We start from the raw sequence: 21,699 nt of genomic DNA on the forward strand, positions 1-21,699 counted from the left end.
TCTCAGAAGAACAAATTACCAAAATCTTACGCAATGCCTGTGGTTTTTCTAGATGTATTCTACTCTAGGAAAACTCCTGTAAGATTTTAACTAGATAGCATATGACTCCGATCAAACTTCACCACATGATTTTATATGGCACCAATACGTGTTGGAGATGTCAGAGAATTTTGGTCCGGCATCAATCTTAATCTCAAAACACTAAAACTTATTGATTCCAATCTACGAGCTACTGAAGCTCTGCTATCTTGCCCATCCAAAAGTTTTAAACCATTGAAACATAGGCTCCTCACATTACTGTTAGTGCGGCAAAACATCTAATAACTATACATTAGAGAGATGAGTCTCCTTCCCACTCTACAAGAATGGACCATTAAAGGTAAATTAAATTTCCCGACTGGAGGAACTTTCCAGTTGGGAAACACATTCCCATGAAATCTATAACAAAATATTGTCTCCATGGAAAAAGCTTCAAGAGGCAACTCCAAAGTAGGATCTTACTTTCATGGTTGGGTTTGGTATATTAGTAATCTCCATAGCTTGGGTATGACCCTCACTCAGCATGATTCCATAGGTGTCTTTGGCTCCCTCATATTGCCTTCTGATGACTTGTAGATGTAGTTCTTAGCTCTGCTATGTGTACCTAGCTTTGTTTTTTTTTTTTTCTACATGGTTGATAGCTATTCATCCCTCCTAGCTAACTCACCTTATTACCTTTCCCCCCTACCCTTTCCCAGCTCCCACACCTTCTTCCCTATACTATATCCTACATATCGGATCATAAGATGTTATGTACTTTGATTGTTCCCTAGACATGATTGTATCTTTATGATATAACTAAAATAATGAATTTAAAAAAATAAAAAATCTGACCTCTGAAGAACATAGGGCTTACTTTTCTTTTACTGCAGAAGTGGCCATAATTTAGGCAATAAGCGGTAGCAGGTCTTTTAGAGATAGGGTAGTGTCACAGTTAGCGATGTACCAGCGATCCCGACCCGCGAAATGACGCGGTCAGGATCGCTGGTGCATCGCTAAGTGGTCACTAGTGAGCTGCCACACAGGCAAATCTCACCAGCGACATCGCAGGGGTCGCTACTTACCTGTCAGACGAGGCGAACCTGACGTCCTCCCACCTGCGTCCACGCGTTGCTCGTCGTCACAGCTGGAAGCTCCAGCAGGAAGCTGACGACGAGAAACGGTCCAGGACGTTCTCGTGCGATCAGCGATAACCAGAAGGGGGAGCAGTCGGAGGCAAGTATCAGACATAGCGATATCGCTAGCAATATCGCTATAACGTCACAAAAACCAGTGACGTTATAGCGATATTGCTAGCGTTATCGCTTAGTGCGACAGGCCCTAAAGAACGCAGCCATCACAGGATTTTGCTTCAGTGCCAATGTCCTCCTCTAATGCTGTAAAGGCAAATCTACCTCAGAAAGCAACTTGGGAGAAGGCACAACTAGAATTAGTGGCACAACCATGCTGCTGGTCCGAAGGGCGAGTCCTTAATAGGAAAAAAAGACGGCCAAGACGCAAGCCATACATAAATCTCACCTGGGAGAGATGGGAACAGATTATAAGCACTGTTTATGAACTCCTCCGCTGTGGCAGGTTCAAATGAAAATAGAGGCAGGGGTGACTGAAATTGAAGACCCTGGGAAAGAATATTTAAAAAGGATTACCTATAAAATGTATGACTTTTCCACCAAGCAGTGTATATGGTATTCTTAAATATATTCATGGTCATTTAAAAAGACTATATGAATAAAGATGCTTTTAAAAAAGAAAAAACATCACACACTTACTGGATTCAATGTCTTCGAGAGGCTGAATGGTGACTGGCCCAAAAACCTCTCCCATTTCTTATCCCATTCAATTTCTTTATCGGTAATTGATTTGTCAATGGACACAAGGTCCTCGCTTTTTACTTTATGACTAAAATAGTTAAAAAGAACACCAAGATCAGAAAATATTGAGTTCATGGACTACCAAAATTAAGCCCAAAAACATGTCTGCCCCGTATCTGTCCGTTACGATTTCTCTCATTTCATCCCGGTCATCAAAAGGCAGTGTTATTTTAGGGAGATTCTGTGACAAACAAGGCAAGTTTACACTTTGTTTGTGTATCAGTCTCCCAATATTTGGCTTCTGTTTATCTCAAAGAAGAAAAAAAAAAAAACCCCTCACCTCATTTGCTTTATTCTTTGAAGAATTTCAGTTTCATACTTCACTTTTGCCAAGAGATACTGGAGGTCTACTACTTGGAATTCTTTGCCACCATTGTGGACGTTTTCTTCTTTAACCACCTTTAGGACTTCATTCAGTAATTGAATAACTGTGATAAAATTTACTTTTCCAGCTTCATACACATTTTCCAATTCCAACTGCGTGCACAAGAAAAGGACTTAATTAAAATAGTAAAGTCAGTCTTCAAAAAAATTTGCATGTCAGGGGCTATATAAACCAGAGGCCACCACACTACAGGGTGGACCATTTATATGGATACACCTAAATAAAATGGGAATGGTTGGTGATATCAACTTCCTGTTTGTGGCACACTAGTATATGGGAGGGGGAAGCTTTTCAAGATGGGTGGTGACCATGGCGAACATTTTGAATTCCAACTTTATAAATGACCCACCCAGGTGTATACATATAAATGGCCCACCCTGTAGAGAACACAGATATCCTATAGCCGCTGCATTATTGAAGGCTGCAGAATAAGCCAGCAGGGTAGGTCACATTATCTTTATTTTACCAGATGTTTTGGGAACATGTTTATGTGGCACTTATTATATAGGTAGGACAGGTTCTCCTCCTGCTCCTGTTAGTGCAGGCTTCCTCAGATTGCACAGATCTCCTGTCCATACAATGGCTGCTAGTGGAGGAGCCTGTGACCAGACCTGTCAAACAACAAACCTCAAGTAAACTGCTTTTCCATTGGCGACAGATGGACAGAACTGGTCTCATTGTTCCTCCACCAGCAGCCATTATATGGAGAGGAGAGCTGTGCAATCTGTGAGGAAACGTGCAATCTGTGAGGAAACGTGCACTACAAAGAGGAGATCCTGCCCTACCTATATAATAGTGACATAAAATCAGGTCCCCAACACATCTATATATAATTGCCTTAAAATGTCTGTCATCCACTTACGTCTGGATGTCCCCGAATCCCACAATCCAGTGCGCCGCACCGGAAGTATGCAGACACCCATTTTGGAACACCCCAGTGATACCCCTCGGATCCAGGACGCAGCAGCGATCCCGGCCGCCGCTCAGATCCCGAGGCTGTGAAAGGGGTGTAATGAAGGGGGTATAGTGAGGGGGGAGTAATTAGAGAGTGATGCCGCCGGAGCCCCTGCTTGACTACACGCGCCAGATCCCGCCACTGCCTGCCCACCCACCTCTGTGCAGTCACAGCCAGCAGGAAAGACCACGGCTTGAGTCCTGTGCTGGAGATTGGGTGCGGCCACCCTCTGGTGGCACCGCACACCATCTCCAGCACAGGCCGCAAAACACAGTCTTTCTTGCCAGTTGTGACTGCACGGAAGTGGGTGGGCCGCCACCCCCAGTGCCAAAAAGCTGCCCCCATCATGATATTACTGCCCTCCCGATGCGATAGCATCAGGCACACATATAGTCTGAAAATAAAGATAATGTTGCCAATCTCAGCAACTCTTTCAGCAGCCAGCAATAAACTGTCATACAGTGGCTATAGGAGGCAAACTGTGTAAAAGTTTTAATGAAACCTAAAAGCAAAAATTATTTTTCAGCCCCAACTGCATGCATTTAACCCCTTGAAGATCGCTGATACGCCTTTTAACAGCAGCAGTTAAGGGCAATTATTCCTCAGCACCACATTTTAAAGGCGCTGAGAAATAAGGGTATAGCGCCCCCCCCGTCATAAAATCTCTGGAGTCTCCACTTATTCACCGAATGACGGTCACAAAAAAAAAAAAAAAAAAGTCTGATTTAAAAATCATTTCTCTATCCTGATATAATCTAGCTCATCAGAAAATAGAGAAATGGGGTCCCCCAAGCCCAGGCATGCATGGTTTAATCTTTTAGACACTTGTCTCATGGTCTTCATTTTGCACTTCATGCTTTTTATACAGTTAGGTCCATATATATATTTGGACAGACATTTTTCTCATTTTGGTTCTAGACATTACCACAATGAATTTTAAACAAAACTATTCAGATGCAGTTGATGTTCAGACTTTCAGCTTTCATTTGAGAGTATCCACATTAAAACTGGATAAAGGGTTTAGGAGTTTCAGCTTTTGCTCTTTTGCTGTTTTTTTATTATTGGTTGATTTTCAAGTCCTCTTTCTGTGCTGTATCAATTCTACAACACTGCCCATACCAACCTCTCTATGTAAAATTGTCCAGTTAGGGCTTATTAAAGGAGGGGGCAGAGTCAGACTCAAGCGCATGCCAGTTAATCATAGCGATGATAATCAGCAGGTGAGAAAACCTTCAGAGTAAACTGTACAGAGCTTGATATGTGACAACCTTGATTTTTATGTTTTAAACCCACCCCCCACCTCATGCTTTTCTCAGATTACATAGCAAAAACCTGCTGACAAGATTCCCTTTACTTATATTTTTTGGACATACAATTAACATTTGTTACTTGCTGTTGTATTATACAGTTCAGATGCCAGTCAAATTATTTTTGTGGTATAATAATTTACTATATCTTATCTGTTTCAGGATGTGCGCGCCTAATCTTTGCAAAGTATTTTTTCTTTTTTTTTGCCTGACGTCATGATTACTCCCCATGACTAGTCAGGTCATTAACTTTGTTCCCTGCTCAAGCTCTGTTCTCCCTGAAATGCTACAGCACTTGTAAGGGTCCAGTCACACACAGCGATCTCGCTAGCGAGATCGCTGATTTTGTGACACGCCAGCGAGATCGCTGTGTGTGACGGGGGATCAGCGACCGGCCCCCCCTGCCGATTATCGCGGATCGTGCTCGAGCAGCCTGGGCCGTTTTTCGATCGCTGGTTTCCAGCTGCCCAGCACATACCGCTGCATGTGCAGCGAGAGACCAGCGATCAGCGGCGCTGGTTTCTAAAGTAAACGGGTATCCAGGAGAAGTACGGCTCCTGGATACCCGCTGTTTACCTTGGAAACTGGCGTACACGCTGGTTTCCAAGGTAAACAGCGGGTATCCAGGAGTCGCGCGACTCCTAGATACCCGATGTTTACCTTGGAAACCAGCGTCGCTGGGGCTGTCTATGTGACAGCTCACCAGCGATCAGCCTAACAGTGTCCCAGCGATCCCATCATGTCGGATCGTTGGTGGGATCGCTGGGACATAGTTTAGTGTAACAGGGGCTTAAGTGAAATACTGTATGCTGGTTTGAAATGAAGGAGTCCCTCTAAAACTTTTGCTAACTGTTTCAGGCAGCAGGAATTGCTTGAAAAGGTTCCCTTTAACCCCTTAATGTCCAATGACATATCTGCTATTGGACGCCTCCCCCTGTTTGGTGCATGCTCCGGCGATGAGGCTGCACCTTTTTCCCCAGCAGAAGACAGCTGATCTGATCAACCATCATGTGCCCCTAACAGCCACGGGTGGAATCGGGATCCACCCACGGCTGTTAAAATGTTAAATGCCGCTGTCAAACTGATGCGGCATTTAACATGTACTCGCAGGAAACGCATCATTACTTCCTTCCACTGGTGCCTGTGTCACAAGACAGCAGGTCGCTGATGGGTTGGCATGACAACCCGGGGTCTGCAGGAGAAGACCCCTGTGGTTGTCATAGTGGATAGCTATGAGCGCCGCCCCGCAGTCAGCACTCATAGCAAGTGAGCATTTTTGCTACATAGAGCAGAGCAGTAGCCCTGCTCTATGTAGCATAAGCGATCGGATGATTGCAGCTTCTAGTCTCCGATGGAGACTATTGAAGTGAAAAAAAAAGTTATTAAAAATATTAAATAAAAATATAAGTTCAAATCGCAGAATTCAAAATAAGAAAAAAAAACAAACATACACATTTGGTATTGAAAAAAGAGGAAACCATCAAACAAGAAGTTAATAAAAATAGTAATAAATAAAAATATTTAAAATAAAAGATGAGGGGACAAAAAAAAAATTGAAAACTGTAGGTAATATTTGTTAGGATAATATAAATATTCATAAAATTATACTAGTGGCACATGACCAATACCTGCAGCCACATGAAAACATGCATAAAAACACAAAGAAATAGCTACAAAAAGGCAATACAGTGTACACATTGAAAATAAAAAGTGATGTATGCTAACTTTATTTATATAGCGCCAACATATTCCACAGCACTTTACAGTTTAACAGTTTCAAAACACAAGTCATAAGTAACAACTTTAACAATACAATAATTAAAGCAAAATATGACGACCCTGCTCATGAGAGCTTACAATCTACAATGAGGTGGGGGAGGTACAAAGTACAGGTGTGTGTTTACAATGGTGTATTTACAATGAAGGTCCAACCATCTTGAGGTAGTGAGGGATGGATGGAGATAGTGAATGGGCTACACATGCACACTTACACATAGAATGACTGATTAGTGAACGTGATAGGATGTATTAACAGAAGCATACAGTCTAGATCACGTGAAGTCATTATTTCCCTCTACTCCTCTTTGGTCAGACCTCATCTGGAATATTGTGTCCAGTTTTGGGCACCACATTTTAAAAAAGACATCAACAAACTGGAGCAAGTTCAGAAAAGAGCGACCAGAATGGTGACCGGTCTGCAAACCCTGTCTTATGAGGAAAGGTTGCAGGATTTGGGAATGTTTAGTTTGCAAAAGAGAAGACTGAGAGGAGACTTAATAGCTGTCGACAAATATCTAAAGGGCTGTCACATTGTAGAAGGATCAACTTTATTCTCATTTGCACAAGGAAAGACTAGAAGCAATGGGATGAAACTGAATGGGAGGAGACACAGATTAGATATTAGAAAAAACTTTTTGACAGTTAGAGTGATCAATGAGTGGAACAGGCTGCCACGAGAAGTGGTGAGTTCTCCTTCAATGGAAGTCTTCAAACAGAGGCTGGACAGACATCTGACTGGGATGATTTAGCGAATCCTGCTTTGAGCAGGGGGTTGGACCAGATGGCCCAGGAGGTCCCTTCCAACTCTACGATTCTATGATTCTATGATTCTATGATTCTATGATAGGCCGCTCTGAACAAATGTGTTTTGAGGGAACGCCTGAAACTATGCAAATTGTGGATAGTCCTAGTTTCTTGGGGTAGAGCATTCCAGAGGATTGGCGCAGCGCAGGAGGTCTTGGAGTGGGAGGTACGGATTAGTGCAGAGATTAGTCGAAAGTCGTTTGCAGAATGGGCAGCCAATGTAAGGACTGGCGAAGAGCGGAGGCGTCCGAGTACCGATTAGCCAGATGGATGACCCTGGCTGCTGCATTAACCCCTTAATGACAGTCAATACATCATTTAACTGACCTGAGATATAAGACTAGCATCCCCATACAGGTGACAATCCAGCAGCTGTCGGCTGTACACTATAGCTGACAACTTGCTACTGTATATCACAAACGATCTGTGTTGTCACCGTCCACATCTGTTTAACCCCTTAGATTCTGATGTCAAAAGTGACAAATGTTTAAGAGTGTGGTTTCTCCCTCTTTACCCCCATCGGCACCCTGAGATCATGATTGTGTGGTCCTGATGTTTGCCATGGCATTTCATGAGCAAATAGCGGCCTTAGAGTCTGCCGGCTACAATGACCTGTTCAAGAGTCAGCGACGTTTAGATAGCAAAACACCAAGGTTACTTACCGGTAGCCGGTTTTTCCGGAGCCCATTACGGCACACATGAGAGACGGGATCCGCCCAGTCAGGACAGGAACTCTACTGAAGATAAAAGGGGCGGTACCTCTCCCTCGCTTCAGTTGGTTTACAGAGCATGAGAGGCCCCCCGGGTTAGTACACATGGTAAAACTATCACCACATTATGTCTAACTAAAAAAAAAAGCACCCAAACTATAGTGCACACCAAAGGAGTGAAAAGGGGGGGATATACAGGTGCAGTAATGGGCTCCGGAAAAAACGGCTACCAGTAAGTAACCTTGGTGTTTTCCAGTCTCCCATGACGGCACACGAGAGATTTTTGTAGAATAAGACACCTTAGGGAGGGACCACCGCTTGAAGCACCCTTCTACCAAAGGTTAGGTCAGTAGAGGAAGATAGATCAAGTCGGTAGTGCTTAAAAAAGGTTGAAGGTGAGGACCAAGTAGCGGCTTTACAAATCTGCTCAATCGATACCTCAGCCTTCTCTGCCCATGAGGTAGCCACGGCTCTGGTGGAGTGAGCCTTGATGCCTTCTGGAACCGGAGCGCCACTTGCGGAGTCGGATAACATAATGGCCTCCCTGATCCATCTGGCAATGGTACTCTTAGCTACCCCGTGCCCTTTTCTACTACCCTGAAAGGCTACAAAAAGGGACTGATCTTTCCTCCACTGACTAGTTACTGACATATTGTACTATGGCTCTTACATCTAATGTATGGAACTTTTGCTCCCCAGGGTTTCTAGGATTGTTACAGAAAGATGGCAAGGAGATCTCCTGAGTCCTATGAAACGTTTGGACTACCTTGGGGAGATAGGCCGGGTCTGGTCTTAGAACCACTCGGTCATCCAAGATCTGTATATATATGGAGGACATATAGATAGAGCTTGTAGGTCACTCACTCTTCGGGCTGATGTTAAGGCTACCAGTAAGACAGTTTAAGTAAGTAGCTTTGGTGACAGCTCTAGTAGTGGTTCAAAGGGATCTTTGGTTAAGGCCTCTAAGACTAGGTTGAGGTCCCAGTGTGGTATCTTTGGGATAATGACCGGCCTTGACCTGCCACAGGACTTTATGAATCGGGACACACACCTATTGGCTGCTAAGTTGCAGTTATATAGGGCCCCCAAAGCTGAGACTTGAACTTTGAGTGTGTTAGTGGCTAACCCCAGTTGCAGCCCCGACTAAGAATTCTAGGATAGGTCCCACTGGCGCTACATCCCCCAAGGGTTCCCCCAGGAAGTCCAGGAACTTTTTCCACGTTCTACCGTAGATTTGGGATGTTATAGGTTTCCTACTTTTCAACAGGGTAGAGACTAACCCTGGAGAGAATCCCTGGCGACTCAGTAGCGCCCTCAAATGCCAGGCTGCGAGATCGCTGTGTGTGACTGGACCCTTACAAGTGCTGTAGCATTTCAGGGAGAACAGAGCTTGAGCAGGGAACAAAGTTAATGACCTGACTAGTCATGGGGAGTAATCATGACGTCAGGCAAAAAAAAAAAAAAAGAAAAAATACTTTGCGAGATCCACCTGAGAGTGGACCACTGGTCCCTGGGAAAGCAGGTCTGGAATCTCCGGTAATATCCATGGATCTGTCACCGACATGAGTCTCAGAAGGGAGAACCAAGGCCTCCTCGGCCAAAACGGAGCTATAAGAATTATTCTCGCTTGATCCTCCCTGATTTTCCTGACCACTACCGGGATCATTGTTATCGGGGGAAATGCATAGGCCAGGATGAACTTCCAGGGTATTTGAAGGGCCTCTACTGCGAAGGGGTTTTCCCTTGGATTTATTGAGCAGAACTTCCTGACCTTCCGGTTGTGTGCGGTAGCGAACAGGTCTATTTCTGGTTTGCCCCAGGCCTGAACTATTTGTTGGAAGACTTGGGGGGTTTAGGGACCATTCCCCTTGTCTTAGGTGCCTGCGACTCAGGGAGTCTGCCTGTATATTTTCTACACCCTTTAATGTGTAATGCTGTGATGGATAACAGATGTTGTTCTGCTAGCTGGAAGAGTAGATCCGACATTTGCATGAGGCCCCGACATCTTGTTCCCCCCTGGTGATTGATGTAGGCTACTACTGCCTGATTGTCCGTCATGACTCGGGTGTGGCGGCCCCGAAGTAAAGTAAGGAAATGTTTCACGGCTTTTTCCACTGCCCATAGTTCTTTTACATTTGAACCGTAATCCTTTTCTAGCGAGGACCAGGTCCCCTGTATTGAGTGGGATCTCAGGTGTGCTCCCGATCCTTTGGCACTCGTGTCTGTTGTAATGATGTCCTCGACTGGTTTTTGACACGGGACACCAGCTGTTAGATTCTTTTCTACAGTCCACCAGAGCAGGGAATCTCTTACAGCCACTGAGACACATAGTTTGCCTTCTAAATGTCCTTTTGTTTCTGTGCTGACAGAACTTCCCACTGTAGTTGCCTTAAGTGGTACTGCACCCATGCTACTGCGGGTATGCATGATGTCAACGAGCCTAAAAGGGACATTGTGTTCCTCAGTGTCATATTTGGTCTTTGTATTGCTGTGCGAGCTAGGCCTCTTATCTTGGTCACTTTGCTCTCTGGTATGAGGCAGCGTTGTTGCTCGGAGTCCAACATCAACCCTAGGAAGGATTGCTTTTTTACTGGGGGTCATCCTTGACTCGGGAATGTTTACTATCCACCCTAGTCCTACTAGAATTGCTATCACTTCCTTCACTTGATGTGCGCAGTTGGACTCCGACCTCCCTATTACAAGAAAGTCATCTAGGTATGGGATGATCACTATGTCCCTGGAACGAAGAAAAGACATTACTTCGGCCATCACTTTGGTGAATACTCTGGGGGCTGTAGACAGGCCAAACGGAAGGGCTGCGTATTGGTAGTGTTTCACCTGCCCCTAGACAGAGCGCTACTCTCAAATATTTTTGATACTCCCGATGAATTGGGATGTGATAAGACTTAAAAGATGCCTACTATCACTGCCATGAGGAAATGCTGGAACAGGATCTTTGTGGCCGTGTTGATTGATTCCATTTTGAAGGAGCAATTGTCTACCCACTGATTGAGTCTCCTCAGGTAGACAATGGTTCTCCAAGAGCAGTCTGGTTTTTGTATTTGCGCTGGGACTTCCTGTAGGACTTGTTTTTTTCCACTAGTCTCAAGACTTCCGTCTCCAGGGCCAGCTGTTGCTCTTGGGCTTGCCTTCTGGGTGTCATTCTGAAGGTATGCCTGGGCAGACGGATGAATTTTATTTTTAAACCGTCCTTTATGATGTTTAGGACCCATGTACTGGGGGAGATATTTGCCCAGGCGGAAAGGAAGAGAGAAAGCCTTCTCCCTACCTCTGGCCCGATGTCATTGGGGAGATTTTTTGGAGGAAGTGGAGGGCCCTTTAAACATATAGCCCGATCTTTCTTTAAAGTCCCAGCTTTTTCTATCTCCCGGGGGACGACCCCTGTTAAATCTCCTCCTCCGAAAGGGCTGCATTTTAGGTTCTCCCGGAAATCAGGGAAAGCTTTTCTTCATATCCCCTGCATGTTCCAAAATCTCTTCTAGTTTTTTTTTCCGAAGAGGAATTGGCCATCGCATGGAATGGAACATAACCTATGTTTTGATGGTAAATCTTGCTGCATTTGACAGGCTTGCTGCTCTAGCTGTCAATCTTGCGGAATCCGCAGAGGAATCCGCTAGGAAAGCCGCTGCTCCGTGTACCAGTGTCAGATTAGACAGAATTTCGTCCCTAGGAACTCTATCCCTGATCTGGTCTTCTATTTGTTGTAGCCAGACCATGAGGGCACGAGCAGTACAGGTACCAGCTATCGCTGGCTTTAATCGACCTGCCGAAGCTTCCCAGATATGTTTTCGGAAACCATCTGCTTTTTATCAAGCAGGTCGTTCAACATGCCCGAGTCCTCTAATGGTAGAGATACCTTTTTTGAGCATTTGGCTACGGCCCCATCAATTTTTGGGACTTTTTCCCAGATCTCTGAATCCTTTTGTTCAAAAGGGTACCTTCTTTTTGATGTAGAAGGCAAGCCCTCTGACCTCTCAGGTTTTTTCCATTCCCTGTCAATTAGGGCCTTTATTTTATCATTTACAGGGAAGGTGCGTTTTTTCCTTTCCTCCAAACATCATATCCTCCAATGATTTAGGAGTCTTTTCCTCCTTAAGGCCCATTGTAGCCCTAATAGCTTTGACCAGCTTTTCCACATCCTCTGTTGGGAAACATGGACGGCCGCCTATATCGCTGTCAGAGGATTCTGAGGACTGAGTAGAGGAAGAGGTGGTGGAGGGGGGACAAGGATCTTTCCCGCCCCTTCTGCCCAGGCGAGGCCTCTGAATCAGAATCCCTTCTATGACCTCTTTTATCCTTTTTAAGGGCTGCCTTTAGGGAACCTTTCACCTCATGCTGTATTAACGCCTTAAGGCTGGATACCAAATCAGGGGTTTCCTCCTGTATAAATAAAACTATACAGTCAGCGCAGAGGTCTTTCTGCCACTGATCTGCCAGCGGGTGTTTGCATAGGCGCATTCTCTATTTTTGGTTTTGCTGCTGGCCTTCCTTGACCCCTAGTGATCAAACAGAGAAAAAAGGAACCCCGTTACCATAAGGGTGACATTCACGTAGATCACTCACCACCGCTGTCAATCAGGGGTACCGATCTCAGAGGCTCCTTAGATTCAATCGTGACGTTTCTTCTGGACGTCTCAGTCATGCCGGTCGCGTTTACGACTGCCGCTCCCACAACTCGAGCGGCTGCTCCTGGTATGCTGGCGGCCCAGCCTGGCATCTGGCGAGAGCTCTTGCTCCTGCTGCTCATCTTGCCCCACTTCCATCATGAAGCCTTGGGCATGAGTGCATCTTCTGTCCTCATCCCCCTTAAGTAAGGGAGATCCACTGCACTCTCCGCCTCCTCCGGTTACCCCCACAGCCCCTCCCCCCTGCCATGCCATGCCGCCGGGATCTTATCTTGCCGGCCGGCGTTTTTTCCAATGGGCGCCGCCATCTTGGATCCTGGCGCCGCCTCCCGACGTCACGCCCCTTCCCAGCGTGCCCTGCGTGTGACGTCAGAGGGGCGCGACCCGGAAGCGGCCCGCTGCTTTCTCCATGCTCCAGGATGCGGCAGAGGGGGAGAGGGCGGCGCGGCAGCCACGGCAGAGCCCCAGGACGTGCTGCTTCTGCGCCCGCTCGGACACCGAGCCCCCGGGGGACCCGCGGACGGCGCTTCCCTCTCCCGACGCACGGCGCCCAGGACCCTGCCTGTTCTTCCACGCCGGCACGAGAGGGGCAGGTACGTGATCTTCAGTACACGGGTCCCTGTCAGGACAGGAAACCCAACTGAAGCGAGGGAGAGGTACCGCCCTTTTATCTTCAGTAGGGTTCCTGTCCTGACTGGGCGGATCCCCCCTCTCATGTGTGCCGTCATGGGAGACGGGAAAAAATAGGTATTAGACCTACCGGTATTGATGTTTCCAGGAGTCCATCCTGACAGCACCATGGAGGACGTCGTCCTCCTCCTCCTTACAGGGACAGGAAAAGCACACAAGAGGTTAAAAGGTCATGTCCCACCCCCTTTCCCTCAGTGATTTAACAAGTACCACAATGTAGATAATGCAAATTACAGTTTAATGAAAATCATATTACAGCATATGACAAGAAATAATCGTAAGATAACAAATAGGGAGGGAACTACCAGTGCTGTCAGGATGGACTCCTGGAAACATCATTACCGGTAGGTCTAATACCTATTTTCCAGGACGTCCACCTAACAGCACCATGGAGAGTACCAAAGCACCTCCTCAGGTTGGGATTACCGCCTGGAGAACTATTCTCCCAAATGCGGTCTGTTGACCAGATAACACATCAAGCTTATAGTGCTTACAGAATGTATTAAGGTTGGCCCAGGTTGCTGCTCTACAGATTTGATCGACCGAGGCCACCGCCCGCTCGGCCCATGAGGCGGATACTGCCCTCGTAGAGTGGGCCTTTACAGAATTTGGCGGACTGGCGCCTTCGGCTTGGTAGGCGTCAGATTACTGAGGTAATCCATCGTGCGATGGACGCCTTAGAGGCTTTTTTCCCTTTATTTTTACCCCCAAAAGGATGAACAGATTTGGGTCAATGCGCCAACTATTGGTGGCCTTAAGATAGTCTAGGACTGCGCGCCTCACATCCAGTGAGTGAAGACGCTGTTCCTTTTTATTAAGGGGATTATCGCAGAAAGATGGTAACACTATCTCCTGGTTTATATTTTTAGAAGAGGCTACCTTTGGGATAAATGCCGGGTCCAATCTTAAGATTATACTGTCGTCTTATCTGGAGATATGGGTCCTTAGTGGACAGGGCCTGGATCTCCCCTATTCTTTTGGCCGTAGTAATGGCTACCAGGAGGGCCGTCTTACAAGTAAGAGAAGAGATGGTTATTTTCTCACTGGGGGCATAGGGGTCTGTACAGAGAAACCCGAGTACCAGGCCCAGGTCCCAAGGCGGGGTGAGTTGCCTAATCGTGGGGTGCAGGCGCTGCGTAGCTCTTATGAATCTTATTACCCAGGGATGGGAAGCTAACTGGTAATCGAAAAAGGCACTCAAGGCCGAGATCTGGACTTTTAGAGTGCTGGGCTTAAGGCCTTTATTAAACCCTGACTGCAAAAAATTTAGTATGCTAGGGAGGTCAGGGGTGCCTGCCACGAGATTGGACCTGCCACCCTGCAGACAGAATCTTTTCCATTATCTTTCGATAGATTGTGGCTGTCACCGGTTTCCTACTGGCCTGTAGGGTGGTTATGACCTGATCCGACAACCCCTTTGCCTTCAGGATGCCCCTCTCAGGATCCAAGCCGATAGGTGGAGTCTTGCTGGGTTCGGGTGGTGGATCGGGCCCTGGTGAATGATGTCCTTCCACAGGAATAGTTAGACTGGATTTCCTACTGCCATGGCTCCTAGCAGGGAAAACCAGCTCCTCCTCGGCCAGTATGGAACGATCAACATCACTCTTGCGTGGTCCTCGCGTATCTTCCTGAGCAGTGGCACTGCCGGTATGAGAGCCAGTGGTGGGAACGCATAAGAGAGGGGTTCTCCTAAAGTCTGGCTCAGGGCGTCTACAGCCTCTGGATGATCCGCCGGATTCAAGGAGTAGAATCTGGGGACCTTTGAGTTCTTTCGGCTTGCGAATAGATCTATACTGGGGGTCCCCCAACGCTGACCGAGATGGTTGAAGATTTCCCCGTTCAGTTCCCACTCCGTCGGGTGGATCTGTTGTCTGCTCAAGTAGTCTGCTACTTCGTTCTGGGAACCTTCTAAGTGTACTGCAGTCACTGATCTGACTGTTCGTTCTGCCCAAGCGAATATTCTTCCCGCCAGGGCCTGCAGTGGTTGATGTCTGGGCCCTCCTTGGTGCTTCAGGAATGCCACTGCCATTACATTGTCGGATGCCAACGTGACGATTCCTTAGTACCGCCTGGTTTCGCCGCAGCGCTTCCCAGACCACGTAGAGCTCTGAAATTGTAGGATCTGGTCCTGATGTCTACTGGCCATCTTCCCTGGAAGATCTTACCTCCTATGTGGGCTCCCCATCCCCACGTACTGGCGGCTGTGGTGACTACCACGTATGGAGAGGTTGTCCATAGTACGCCCACCTGAAGGTTTCTGGGCTGTGTCCACCACCGTAAGGACTCCTTCACCCGTTCTGGCAGCCATAGGGGTTTGTCGAGCGACGTCTGCCTTCTGTCCCACTTTGTGAGGATCTCCTTCTGTAATGATCTCGAGTGGAACTGCGCCCACCGGACACCTGGGATGCAGGCCGTCATGAGGCACAAAACTTCCATTGCCTCTCTTATGGAGCCCTGCCGCTCCATCAGGTCTCCGACCCTGGCCTGAATAGATCTCTGCTTCCTCTCGGGTAGCTGGGATATTATGCTGGCCGAGTCTAGAAGGACTCCGAGAAATACTTTCTTTGTCTCTGGCCTGAGGTCAGACTTCGCCCAATTGATCACCCAGCCGAGGGACTCCATTACGGTCGTTGCTCTGCTTCTGTCTCGAATGAGCGCTTCTTCTGATCTTGCCACCAGTAGGAAGTCGTCTAGATATGGAATGATCACGACACCTTGATCCCTCAGGTAGGCCACCATCAGCTTTGTAAAGATTCTGGGAGCTGAAGCTAACCCAAATGGAAGGCACTTAGTAGCCTCTGGGATGAGGGATGGATAGGGACCTGATAGTATGCCTTCTTTAGGTCTAGGGTGCACATGACTGCGTCCCTGTCTATTAGGAGTATTGCGGATCGGATTGATTCCATCTGGAATCTCTTGTACCTGACCCAAGCATTTAGTGGCTTCAGGTTTATGATGGTGCGGGCCTCGCCGGATGGTTTTGCGATCGAGAACAGGGAAGAGTAATGTCCTCTTCCGCGCTTTCCGTCGGAGGAACTGGTACGATCACTTGAGTTGACCATGTCCAGAAGATCCGTCCACATTGCGGAGTCTGCCTGGACAACGGTGGGGGCAATATATCTGTTGGGGGGGGAGGAGAGTAGAGCTCTATACTGTAGCCCTCTGCGATGGTTCTGAGGACCCACTGATTTTGGGTGATCCGGGACCAGTTTGCTGCGAAGTGGCGCAGTCTCCCCCCAGTACCCATGGCATCATTGCCTCCTAGATGTGGATGTTGACGCGATCAGGGAACGCTTGTTCCTCCCACCTTGGCTGTAGGAGCTCCTATATGAGCCTCTATTGGACCTAGCCTGACCCCTGAAATCAGTGTCTCCAGAGAAGGAGCCTCTCTGAAAGGACTGGGGCCACTTGGGTTTTTCCTCTGGGAACCCTTTATTTTTATCAGACACTAGCTCTAGAATGTTATCTAGGGCTGGACCAAATACCCTCAGGCCCGAGAAGGGGATGTCGCGTAGCTTTGTTTTAGAGGCGTTATCTCCCGACCAGGATTTAAGCCAGACTGCTCTTCGGGCTGCATTAGATAGGGAGCTGTTTCTGGCTGCAAACCTCACTGACTCCGCCGACGTATCCGACAGGAACGCCGTGGCCGATTTCATAAGGGGAAGTGATGCTAGGATCTCTGATCTAGGGGTCTTGTTGGTTAGGTGCTCCTCCAACTGCCCCATCCTCAAAAACATAGACCTGGCCACCGAGGTGGCTGCTATCTATGTTGGCCCTAATAAGAGCCGCCGACGTCTCTCATGTTATTTTTAACAAGACGTCCGCCTTCCTATCCATCGGGTCTTGGAGACTTGACAAGTCCTCAAATGGGATGGCTGTCTTCTTGGTAACCCTGGCTACTGGAACGTCTATTTTAGGGACTTCGTCCCACGCCCGTGTTTCCTCGGGATCAAAAGGCAGTCTATTCTTAATGTCTCGGGAGAGTATCAACCGACGTTCTGCCCCTTTCCACTCCTCCTGGACCATCGTCTTGATGTGCTCACTTACGAGGAACACGACCTGTCTCCGAGCCACCAGTCCTCCAAACATTAAGTCCTGTCTGGACTGCGGTTTAGGGATTTACTCCATTTGCATAGTATTTGACTGCCTGGACCAACTCGTCCGTGTCCTCCAGTCTAAAAAGGGTACTTCCTGCCCTGATCCTGTCTATTCCCCGGGATCTCGCCTTCTTCCTCCTGATCTGAATCACGGAAGTCGGACTCCTCGCTAGGGCTTGCTTCCGAAAGTGGATCTGCTTCCCACCTTGGGCGCTTGCGGCTCGGTCCTGGCTGGGCGACTGACGCCGTGCGAGGCTGGCTCTAGAGGCCTGAACTTCCTCCCTTATCAATGATCTCATCTCAGAAAGGAGGGATGGTTGTTCCTCGCCCATGACCCTTGAGGTACAGGGCCCGCATAGGGTGTGGTTATAGGTGTCTGGCAGCTTTACCCTGCATACAGGGCATCGGACCGACTTGGAGGTGGCTTTAGCTGGGTCCTTCACCCCAGAGGGGGATTCTGCTGGGGTTCCCTTATCCTAATAATACAAGATGGGGTAACCGTCTCAGTCCCGGGCTACGGCAATGGGTATGGGGAGGGTGGTCTGCGCCAGGCGCACTTACCCCTCCACCTGCCGGAGCGTTTCCTTCCATCCTGCGCGATCTGTGCTTCCAGAGTGATGTGGGCCTCTGGGGCACACGCTGGAATTCAAAGCCGGCGTCAGACGTCACCGGACATGACGCGCGAACTCTCGCGATAGGCCGCCTTATTCCACTTCCTGCCCGGGCTGCGCCCGCGCCCCCGCCGCCGGTGCCCGCTCGGCCAGCCGCCTGCGGGGAGCCGACCCCCGCCTGCTATGTCGGACTGCTGGAGACGAAAGGCAGCCTCGTTCCTGCGCCGACCGCGCTGTCTGTCGGTGCCCGCTCAGCCAGCCGCCTACGGGGAGCCAACCTTCACCTACTATGGTGGTGTATCCTGGAGCAGAGAGCCTCCCACAGGGAGGAACGGCTCCCTCCAGGAGCGTTGTCCTGCTCCTGGCCTTTGGAGCAGAGGGACTCCCCTCGGGGAGTTTCGGCCCCGGGACCTCTTGACAGGGGAAGGATTGGACTGGCCGCACGATCCCCTGAGCCCCTCCGGTAAGTTCACAGCGGTCTCTCGTGTGTCCCTACGTGCAGGGACAGGAAAAACACTGAGGGAAAGGGGGTGGGACATGACCTTTTAACCTCTCGTGTGCTTTTCCTGTCTCTGTAAGGCGGAGGAGGACGTCCTCCATGGTGCTGTCAGGTGGATGTCCTGGAAATCAACTTTTTCATTCCTATCATGCCACTTTGTCTTAAGTGCTGAAAAGCACCTGAAGGGTTAATAAAGTACATGAGAGCAGTTTTCAGTATGTCAGGGAGCGCGGTTTTTAAAATGGTATCACTTTTGGGGGTTTTCCAATATATAGGACCCCTAAAGTCACTTCAAACCTGGATAGATCCCTAAAAAAAAAAAAATAATTTTGTACATTTCTTTGAAAAAGTTGCCGCTACATTTTTAAACCTCCTAAAATGCAAACAAAATAAAATAGCATTTTACAAATGGTGATGTAAAGCAGACATGTGGGAAATTTTATTAATGTTTTGCTATGGTATGACTCTCTGGATTTAAGGGATAATCATTCAAAGTTTGAAAATTACAAATTTTTTTACATTTGTCAAATTTGATATTTTTTTTTATAAATAAACAAAACATATCGACCTAAATTTACCATTATCATAAAGTATAATGTGTCACGAAAAAACAATCTCAAAATCACTTGAATTTGTCGAAGCATACCAGAGTTATCACCACAGAAAGTGACACTGGTCAGATTTTTAAAATTTGGCTCCGTCACTAAGGGGTTAAGTATGGTAATGACAATCAATATACAAAACTGCAAAAGTGCTCAAAGACAATAATACAAATAAATTGGTGTTGTATACAAATTGTTTTACTACTCACTATTTGTATTTATTTATTTTGTTCACTTGCCATCGCATTATATTGGTTTTTTTGAGGCATCTTTTTATGATTATTTTGTGGATATCCCTGTGACTGGTTACAGTATACCCCGAATACACTTCTGCTCACACTTTTAAATTGCATATAATGGTGTTTATTTGCATTTTCAGTATTTGTATTATTGTCTTGAGCAGTTTTATATTTTATTACCATTTTTATTAACTTCTCGTTGAATGTTTTCCTCTTTTTTCTATAGCCTTTTAGCTGAATGGCCTGCCATTCAAGTCTTTAAGCCAGCACATACACCTACGCAGTTATATACTCTGACATGGTTTCACATATTGAGTAAAGCTTGTTTTCTTCCAGTGTGCCTTCTATTAATACATATTTGGTATTGCTGCATTCAGAATTGCCCGATCAATAAATAATCCGATCGGTAAACGGTGTAGCGAGAAAAAAAACAAATAAAATGATAGAATTATGGTAAGTTTTTTTGAGTTGCTGCAACATTGCAATAAAATGCAATAACGGATGATCAAAAGATCATACGGTACGATACTCGGAAAATGGCGCTTTCTTAAACTAACTTTGGATTTTTTTCTCACCACAAAAAAAAAAAAAAAAAAAAAAAAAAAAAAGCCATAAGATGGCCATATTGACAGAAAAATAAAGTTATGGCTGTGGAAAGAAGGGGAGCAAAAACACCAAGGTTACTTACCGGTAGCCGGTTTTCCGGAGCCCATGACGGCACACGAGAGAGGGGATCCGCCCAGTCAGGACAGGAACCCTACTGAAGATAAAAGGGGCGGTACCTCTCCCTCGCTTCAGTTGGTTTACAGAGCATGAGAGGCCCCCCGGGTTAGTACACATGGTAAAACTATCACCACATTATATCTAACTAAAAAAACACCCAAACTAAAGTGCACACCAAAGGAGTGAAAAGGGGGGGGAATATACAGGTGCAGTCATGGGCTCCGGAAAAACCGGCTACCGGTAAGTAACCTTGGTGTTTTCCCGTCTCCCATGACGGCACACATGAGAGACTTTTGTAGAATAAGACACCTTAGGGAGGGACCACCGCTTGCAGCACCCTTCTACCAAAGGTTAGGTCAGTAGAGGAAGACAGATCAAGTCGGTAGTGTTTAAAAAAGGTGGAAGGTGAGGACCAAGTAGCGGCTTTACAAATTTGCTCAATCGATACCTCAGCCTTCTCTGCCCAGGAGGTAGCCACGGCTCTGGTGGAGTGAGCCTTGATGCCTTCTGGAACCGGAGCGCCACTTGCGGAGTAGGATAACATAATGGCCTCCCTGATCCATCTGGCAATGGTACTTTTAGCTACCCCGTGCCCCTTCCTACTACCCTGAAAGGCTACAAAAAGGGACTGATCTTTCCTCCACTGACTAGTTATTGACATATATTGTATTATGGCTCTTCTTACATCTAATGTATGGAACTTCTGCTCCCCCGGGTTTCTGGGATTGTTACAGAACGACGGCAAGGAGATCTCCTGAGTCCTATGAAACTTTTGGACTACCTTGGGGAGATAGGCCGGGTCTGGTCTTAGAACAACTCGGTCATCCAAGATCTGTGTATAAGGAGGACATATAGACAGAGCTTGTAGGTCGCTGACTCTTCGGGCTGACGTTAAGGCTACCAGTAAGACCGTTTTAAGTGTAAGTAGCTTTGGTGACAGCTCTAGTAGTGGTTCGAAGGGATCTTTGGTTAAAGCCTCCAAAACTAGGTTCAGGTCCCAGGGTGGTATCTTTGGGATAATGACCGGCCTTGACCTGCCACAGGACTTAATGAACCGGGACACCCACCTATTGGCTGCTAAATTGCAGTTATATAGGGCCCCCAAAGCTGAGACTTGAACTTTGAGTGTGTTAGTGGCTAATCCCAGTTGCAGCCCCGACTGTAAGAACTCTAGGATAGGTCCCACTGGAGCTACATCCCCTAAAGGTTCCCCCAGGAAGTCTAGGAACTTTTTCCACGTTCTACCGTAGATTTGGGATGTTATTGGTTTCCTACTTTTCAACAGGGTGGAGACTAACCCTGGAGAGAATCCCTGGCGACTCAGTAGCACCCTCTCAAATTCCAGGCTGCTAGATGGAAGCCCTTCACCTGAGAGTGGACCACTGGTCCCTGGGAAAGCAGGTCTGGAATCTCTGGTAGTATCCATGGATCTGTCACTGACATGAGCCTCAGAAGGGAGAACCAAGGCCTTCTCGGCCAAAAAGGAGCTATAAGAATTATTCTTGCCCGATCCTCCCTGATTTTCCTGACTACTACTGGGATCATTGTTATCGGGGGAAATGCATAGGCCAGGATGAACTTCCAGGGCATCTACTGCGAAGGGGTTTTCCCTTGGATTTAGCGAGCAGAACTTCCTGACCTTCCGGTTGTGTGCGGTAGCGAACAGGTCTATTTCTGGTCTGCCCCAGGCCTGAACTAATTGTTGGAAGACTCGGGGGTTTAGGGACCATTCCCCTTGTCTT

At 47.2% G+C, this 21,699-nt stretch overlaps 1 protein-coding gene and 1 non-coding gene across 2 annotated transcripts in view; both read right to left on the reverse strand.

Moving 5' to 3' along the window:
• Positions 1-21,699, reverse strand: part of LOC141055737 (HAUS augmin-like complex subunit 6) — an 83,926-nt gene that overhangs the window by 46,225 nt on the left and 16,002 nt on the right. Inside the window, exons 8-10 of the mRNA XM_073552426.1 lie at positions 2,191-2,387; positions 1,809-1,938; positions 1,558-1,657 (exon numbers count right to left, since the gene is read on the reverse strand). Coding sequence (XP_073408527.1) covers positions 1,558-1,657; positions 1,809-1,938; positions 2,191-2,387 — 427 coding nt within the window. The remainder of the gene's footprint in view (positions 1-1,557; positions 1,658-1,808; positions 1,939-2,190; positions 2,388-21,699) is intronic.
• Positions 2,010-2,140, reverse strand: LOC141055779 (small Cajal body-specific RNA 8). Its single transcript, XR_012221532.1, has one exon.

Source organism: Dendrobates tinctorius, unplaced genomic scaffold, assembly GCF_039654945.1.
Source record: "Dendrobates tinctorius isolate UK_male_01 unplaced genomic scaffold, ASM3965494v1 ptg000191l, whole genome shotgun sequence".
Classification (NCBI taxonomy): Eukaryota; Metazoa; Chordata; class Amphibia; order Anura; family Dendrobatidae; genus Dendrobates; species Dendrobates tinctorius.